We start from the raw sequence: 7988 nt of genomic DNA, 5'->3' as shown, positions 1-7988 counted from the left end.
GAGCACCCCCCAGCCTGGCCGTGCCCAAGCTCACCTGCTCTTAGACAACCCTGTTTGTTTGCCCAAGGTATTTGCAGCCGGGGGCACCTGCTTTGATACCATCAGCTCGGCGAAGGAAGCTGCTCACCTAGCGTGACCCCTGTAATCCCATCCTTCCCCATTAAGCACTGTGTGTGAGCGCATCCCCCCTCCCAGCCGCCTGCCATCTCAGCATTTATCTCCCTCTCCCTGAGCTGAGCACATCAAGGTGGTGACATTGCTGGAGAGGGGGGAGCAAACCTCCCCAAGTCACTTAGAAAGGGGCCTGGCAGTGCCAACACCCCCCAGCCCCTCCATTGCCCCCTCTGGGCTCAGAGTGTTCCCTCTCCCCTGGCATCACCCTGCAGCAGGGCTGGGGACCAGACAACACTCATGGCAAGGCCTTGAGATGGGCTGGTCCTGCAGAGGGCTGGACAAGCTTGGTCTCCTCAAGCCTCCTGCCACCAGCACTGTGTCCCACACAGTGCCACCTTTGCCCCCTAGCAGGACTGTCCCTCCTGCCACAGCCCCTTGTCCCAGCTACCCGGACACCTCCAAGGAGACCAGCGCCCTGAAACCATCTCCTACCCTTCTTCTCATCAGCCAGTACTGCCTCTCCCACCCCACGTGAAGCAGCTCTACTGCCCTGCCAGGGCCAAGCTGTGCGCACTCCCTCCCCTCATCACCTCCCACCAGGCTCCGAGCCAGCTGCCTCCCCCAGCCCACCCTTCCAGACGCACCTTGTTAGAAATGATCTACTGGCTCTTATCTCCCCTGAGCCAAGCTGCTCCTCCACAGAGAGCAAGCAGGACCGAGGCCCAGCAGATAAATTAGCCCTGACCCCTTCCACATGCACAGAGCCAAGATCTACGAGGTCTTCCATGTGCCAGCCCTGGCAGGGGCTGAGCACCATCCCTGCACCAGCACAGCCACAGCTCTGTCACAGCCCTGAACTCCCCTCAACTCCCCTCCTGCACCATCAGCACAGGGCACAGGTGCGCTGTGCCCCACCAGCACTTCTCAAACATACATCCAGCTCTCAGGGAGGATGGTCCCACATCTCTTCACTCAGCAAGGCTGCTGAATCGCCCCGCTTCCCACAAATTTCCCCAGGGCAATGAGATTTGCAGGGCGATCTCACAGTGCTTGTGGGCATGGGCACAAACCGCCAGCCCCGGGCACCTATTGCCCTGGGATGGCAGGACGAACAATACTTCCCTAGGGACATGACCTCTCCCTGCCGGCACCCATCCTCCCCGCAGGACCAGACCCAAGCACGCCGCTCCACCCAGGGACCCGGAGCAGGAGCAGAATGCTGGATGCCCTTTACATCCCAGGGGCTGCTCAGACCCGCAGAGCGTGCCCTCATGGCAGGGCCGGGCAGCCAGGCAGGGGCAGGCAAGGAGAGGCCAGGGGCCGGCTGGCTGGACCCCGGTCCCCCCGGGCGGGAGCGGGGCCGCAGAGCCGCCGCGCTGCCCGCCTGCCACCTAGCGGTCCCCGCGCTGGGACCCCCCCCGGCCCCCGCCACCGGCCGGTACCGGAGTAAGGCCGCTGCCTCTCCCAACCCGCCGGCGTCCTCCCCCTGCGCTGCTGCGGGGTGCCACGCACAAGCCAGGGGGTTCACCTGCCCCCGGCCGGGTCTTCTCCGTCCTCTGGTGCCTCCCAGGCAGGCAGGGTCCCATGGCACGGGGTTGGGACGCCAAGGGTCCTTTCCCCCCTTTGCCACAAGGGACATCAAAGCCTCCCTCTGTGCTGGTCAAGGGGAGCCGATCAAGGGCTGTTTGGGGCCAGAAGAAAACAGTGGGGAGGTGGTGAGGAGCTGCACAGGCCCCAGAGAGAAACGGCCCCACTCACGACCTAGGATGGAGCCCAAGCTGAGGATCTGCCCTGGAGGATTTCCTACCGGAGTCCACGCAACTGAGAAACTCACAGTCCCAGGGCACCGACAGAGCCAGCAGGGCAGAACAGTACATGCTGCTTCTCAGGGACAACAGCCAGTGTCACAGACAAGGAGGGCTGGGACAGGCATCCACCCATGGGCCAGTGATCCAAGATGGGGTGCAGGGGAACCACCAGAGAAACATTTAAGGACAGGACCAGCCCCCAGGTGTGAGAAGTGCCACCTGACTGAAGCGCAGAAAGGATCAAACCCTCTCCAGGTACCCAGACAAGGGGGAATACAACTCCTCAACAATGGTCAGAGCTCAAACCTGCCCCACACGCTGCAGGTGCTGGTGTTCCACCCCTCCACAGGGCACTGCTGGGCTGAGAGCAGGACACAAGCGAGGACCTTGCTGTGACAGTGCCCAGCACCAGGGTCAATGTGGCCCAAACCAGGGGGGTGTTGCTAATGGCTGGGTTACCTTTGGGAGCACATGTAAAGCTGGCTCCCTGCCCCATACAGCTGCCTGCAACTCTGCCTCTTCCCTCAGTAGCCTGGATGCAGCGCTGAGCTGCAGGGCACAAGCACGCAGAGCCCACAGGGGAGACAGAGGAGCCCCGAGTCCCTCCTGGGAGCTCCACAGCATCACCAAGGGAAGCAAGTGTCAGGGACTGGACATGGAGGAGCATCTCCCACTGAAGTGCACATGGGAGGAACCTGGCAGCCAGCAGTGATCCCCCTCCAGCCCTGATGCCTGAGAGACCTTTATTCAGAGTGTAAAAACAGTTCTTTACAAAGCAGGGTGACCCAGAACCTCCCCCCACATCAGACAAGCTGTGAGCTCCCACCCTACCATAACTGCAGCTGAGGACACAGCCTGGGCCCCAGTTTCACTCTTCCAAGTGCATAAAAACCAACAAATTGTGAGTAAAGAAAAGCAAACACACTAGAATCAGTGAAACTGCCTGTCCCACCACTGGCTTTACGTCCATCTGCTGGGGAAGGGGCCAGGACTGGGTATTTCAGAGCCAGGAAGAGGGGGTGCACAGAGCAGAGGTCCAGGACAGCAAAAAGGCACAGGGCAAGGATCAACTCCTCCATCCCCGACTCCCAGCACAGGGATGGGGGGAGAGGAGATATACCAGCAGCATCCATCCAGTTTCAGGATCAACACCCCAGTGCTGGGAGCAGCCCCTGCTCCCCAAAAAGTTAAAACAGAAAAAAAAAAACCAAAAAAACCAAAGCAGCAAATGTTGAGGTCCTGGCAAGAGGTGTCCAAGGTAAAAGCCATCCAGGGAGAGAAGTCCCAGCAAGTACCTGGAGGAAGAATCAAACTGAGACCAGCAGTCTCCTGCAGCAGGGCAGCTTCCACCCACACTTGCCACACCAGCATCACAGCCACCCAGACCCTTCCACCAAGGCTTCCTGGCCCCTCACCTTGCCTAGAGATAAGTTACTGCTTCCTTCTCTATTTCTTGGCTGGCATGATAGGAGCAAGTTCCTCCTCCTCCTCAGACAAGTCATCGTCTTCCTCAAAGGAAGCATCTTCCCTGTGCACTGGGACATACAAATAACTCTGTTACTTACCAATGTATGTCTTTGGCAAATACCACTGATCCCGTAGACACCCCAAGAGCAGAGCAGCCCAAGGAGCACTGGAGCAGTTTTAACAGCAGCTTGTGGGCAATAAGCTGTATCCCAGCTGGAGGGAGGTCTCAGAGGGCAATGGTGACAGCCAGCCACGGGAAAATGGGATAGTGTGGGTCATCCAGACCCCTTTTCCCATGCAAGGCTTTACGGCAGGGAAGGAATCCCTGCACAGAGATGGCCCCTGGGGAACCAGCACAAAGGAGGCACTGAGCACACATGCTGGGCAGCACCAAGCGCATCTCCCAGGGGCCCCCCAGCTGGTGTTCACACTGGAGAGAGCCCCTCCATACCCCTCGCTCCTCCCAAGCCTTTCCCCATGCACGAGTCCTAACCTATCCGGTGCCAGCCGGTGAGGTGTACTGGGCCAGAGCCCGCTGCCAGGCGGAAGGTCACCGGAGGCTGGAGCTTGAAGTTGTCCAGACTCAGCTGCAAAGAGACAGAGATGGAGCTGAGTTAGGGGCAGAGGCAAAAAGCAGAATGTCCTGCAGTCCCCAGCACGGCACCTGGCCCAGTTAACCATGTCCTTCTGGGGGCATCTGCAGTCAAGCCAAGGCTACCCAGGGCACTTCCCTGTGAGCTCATGCTCAGGATCCTAGGGGAAAGGTCCACAAACATCCAGAGATGTCCAGTTCCCTGCAGCCAACCCCACCTGAGTCTTCAAAACAACCTCTTACCAAGGGCTGGCATGACAACTTCAGGTTTGCCATGGGCACGGCGATCTCCTGGTTCTCGTGGTTTCGTCCAACGACCTCCACCACATTGCACTCATCCTTGGCACCATCTGTGAGGCAGACCTGGGTGGGAGCAGAGACCATGAACTCCTGCTCTCGCATGGGACACAGCAGGGACAGCTGCGGCTCCCCATGGCACAAGTGACCCACAGCAATACTACCAGTCCAGCTGCCATGCAAGGTGTGAGGATGCTGCTCCCAAAACAGGGAGAGCACAGAGCATCCCCTGCAGCAATTGCCCCCTCAGTGCCTGCAGAGATGCTCTGTGTCTTTCCTAGCTGGGTCAGCTCTTCCTGCAACCGCCTCAAGAGATGGCACCTGGGCTGCATTTTCTGCTGATCTGATCCATGCTGGCAGGTCCTGTGCTCCCAGGACAGAAAGTGACCCCCAGGGAGAGCCAGGAATGAAGCCCTGCACCTACCTGGGCTTGGAAAGCAACAAGCCAGAGACCCAGCTGGTGTGAAGGGCATGTTCTAGTGGGAATTTCCAGCAAGGTGAAATACAAGGAAAAAATACCTTCCTTTACCCCATGTCTGGAGTAGTCCTCTGCTGAGCAGCCTCCCGCCACCACTGGCTTTGCTCAAGCATCTCTGTGCAATGGATAAACGTGACAGCCCCGTGCCCTGCCCTGAGAGCAGCCAGTGCCGACACCTCAGCCAAGGGACTCCCCTGGTCCAGCCCGGCCCAGGAAGGGGGAATGAGCCTGTGAAGCGGGGGTGAGGCTGTGGGCCACTATGGAAGAGGACAAGCACAGTTAATTCTCATTTCTCTTACCACAGACAGGGCCAAAATGTGGTCAGAGTCATCTTCCTCGTCCACTTGAAACGTGTAGGATTTGGTATTGGCAGTGAGCTCGCAGCCTGGAAAGAGGAGATGAGAAAAGCTGCAGCGGCCATTATGCAGCCCCAAGCACCATGGGCAAAGGGTTCCCAGGGCAAGCCTCGGCCAGGCATGCACACGGCATCCCTAAACCACTTTATTTTCTCATGCTCAGGAGCAGCCTAAGGCCAGGGCACCCTGGGCTCCAGGATAGAGTGTCCCCAAGAACTGTGCACCCAGCTCAGCACCATACAGGGACAAAACCTGGCATCCCCAAAGCAGGCTGCCTTGAAGCAGTGCCCAGGCGCATCCAAGGCCCCCGAGCGCAGCCAGGGCAAGGCTCAGCCCCTCCAGAGAGCAGCAGAGCCAAGGTGCACTGCTGCGGACAACAGGAGAGGGAGCAGGCAGAAAGGCAGCTCTGCTCTCCCCAGCGTCAGTGAAACATTTGCTCTGGTGAGAGCGTGGAGGCAAAGACACGGATCATGAGACCTGAGTGATGAGGGACAACGTGAGGGGAGGATACTGAGCCAGGCTGCAGGGGGCTGGAGTCCCTCAAGACAAGTCTTGAGACATATTTTATTACATACTTCTCCAAAGAGCTGCAAAAACAAGGAAGATGCAAAATTACGTCCTCAGCTCTTAGGATCAGGATTCAGCCGACCATGGGGAAGAAGGAAAGGCAGAGCGCCCTGGCTGCATTTGCTTATTGCAGGATGATTCACCAATGTGAAGCAGATCGGAAAAACACAGACCTGAGCCCTGCATACCAGACCCGGCATTTGCAACGGAGAGAGAGGACTTAGCCTCAGCAAACACAGCCCAGGGCAGGACCTCTCCCTAACCGCGCTTATGTATTCAGCTCACCAGGGCAAGGACCGAAATCCAGGTGCATAAAAGGCCTGGGGGGCTGCTGCTCCACTCCCCTTTTCGACAGAAGCTTTTGCCGAGCCGCGGTGCTTGAGGCGCTGTGGGCCGGGAGCAGCCCCGGACACGCGTGCGCACGCCTGCTTGCACACACGTTTATGAGCAGCGCGGGGCCACGTGTTGTGGGGGTTTAACAGCCCCGGCCGAAACCCCTCCCAGGGAGGAGGGACGCGGCTCTGCCGTCCCGCGAAGGGCACCCACGAAACGCTGACGTGGGAGCGCGGGGGATTAACCGGAGGAACGGGAGAGGCCGGCGAGAGCCGGGGCTGCTGCCTGCGCTGGCGTGGAGCTGTCACCTCTCCCCCCCTGCCCCCATTATTCCCAGCCCCTCCCGGTCTCCTGCACCCACAAGAACCCCAAGACCCCACGCGGCTCCCCCCAAACCGCCCCAGGACCCCCACCAAGTGTCCCTCCCCACAAACTCCAGGGCCTCGCTGGTCCCCTTCTCCCCCTGCCCCAGCCACACACAGGTCTCTCCCCAGTGTCGTCCACCCACCCCCGCCCCCGCACGTCTAGTACCCCCCAGGGCTCAGTAATGCCCTCCACGTGTCTCTCCCCCCCCCCCCGCCGTGTGTGTGTCTGCTGCCACCAGGTCTCTTTACCCCCCCCACGTGTTTCCCCCCCCATCTATTCCCAACCCATGTGTCTTTCCTGCCTCCACGCCGTCCTCGTTATTCCCAAAGCCTCTCTCTTCCCCCATCTCTCCTGCCCCCATTTATTGCCCCCACGTGTCTCTCCTAGCCCCCCACCTCCCTATTACTCCCCCCATATGTCTCCTTACTCCCATCCCTCTCTTACGCCCCCCCCCCCTCCCGTCTCTCCTCGCCCCGGTTTATTACCCCCCCGGGCCATATCTCACCACCCCAACCCATCTATTACCCCCCAACGTGTCTCTCTCCCACCCCCCCCCCCCCCAAATCTCTCTACCACCCCCTCCGCGCCCGCGGCCCCCGGTGCCGCTCACCGAAGAGGACGCTGCCGGGGCAGCCGGGCCCGTGCGGCTCCATGAGGCGGCAGCGCGGCGCTGGGAGCGGGGCGGGCCGAGCCCAGCCGAGCCGAGCCGAGCCGCCCCGCCCCGCTCCCGGTCCGCCCCCGGCTCCCGGCTGGGGGTAACCAAACCAAAGGGCCCCGCAGCATCATCCCACATCCTGCAGGGGGGGGGGTGGGGGGGTGGTGTGTCCTTTCGGCAAGGGCTTGCTCGATGGAGCAGCTGTGCGAGGAGGGGGAGTACCTGGTGAAATGCCGTATTTATAGTATTTTATTTCCTTGCAATAAAAAGGGAAGGGTTATTACCCCAGCGGGATGCTAATGACTTTTCCTGGTAACTGAAGGAATCAGAAGATTCTTCTAGGGGGGTAGGCTGGAGGGGGAACAGTGTGGAAGGGGAGACTATTTTCATTGTGAGGATGGGGAACAGCCCAAAAGCCACACAGGAGATGAAAGACACCACCACACCCTTTAACTGTAGGGTCTCTTGCCCAGCCTGGGCCTTCAGCCAAAGCCAATTCAGCAGGACAACACATTTACTGACCACACTGCCAGCTGTGGAAATGCCACACCAACCAGAAAAATGGCACTTACTGGTGGTTATCCACCTCTGGCCCTTCTCATGGGCACCATCCCGGCTCCACGGCACCAACAGAGCTAGGAGAGGCAGAAGACCAAGGGCATGAAGAGGATATCAGAGGGGACCGCGGTGGGGGCACAACGGGAGGGACCTGCTCACCTCTATCCCTTTAAGCGTGGGCGAAGGCAGCGTGATGTGACACTGGGGACTGCGGCACAGGAGCCTCTGAGCACAGAAGGCAAGATCCCACTTCAAAAATCTATTGTGGGGAGCAAGGGGCCTGACTGGCCTTTCAAAGCAGAAAGGGAAGCAGCCTGGTCCATGCTGCAGGGATGGAGGGGGGAGCAGCTGAATTAAACCCCACTAACGATGAGCTCACACCGCGTTCTCAGTTGGA

At 59.7% G+C, this 7988-nt stretch overlaps 1 protein-coding gene across 1 annotated transcript; it reads right to left on the bottom strand.

The window, feature by feature from the left end:
* Positions 1-3076: 3076 nt before the first annotated feature.
* On the bottom strand, positions 3077-7171 carry NPM3 (nucleophosmin/nucleoplasmin 3). The gene is given in 7 exon segments (XM_052799856.1): positions 3077-3217; positions 3338-3457; positions 3883-3976; positions 4225-4344; positions 5056-5141; positions 6989-7103; positions 7106-7171. Coding segments are annotated over 6 exon segments (570 nt in total). The 3' UTR covers positions 3077-3217; positions 3338-3368.
* Between the last annotated feature and the right edge of the window lie 817 nt (positions 7172-7988).

Source organism: Harpia harpyja, chromosome 10, assembly GCF_026419915.1.
Source record: "Harpia harpyja isolate bHarHar1 chromosome 10, bHarHar1 primary haplotype, whole genome shotgun sequence".
NCBI lineage: Eukaryota > Metazoa > Chordata > Aves > Accipitriformes > Accipitridae > Harpia > Harpia harpyja.
The sequence above is the reverse complement of the archived record's forward strand: the minus strand, read 5'-3'. Positions and strand labels throughout refer to the sequence as shown.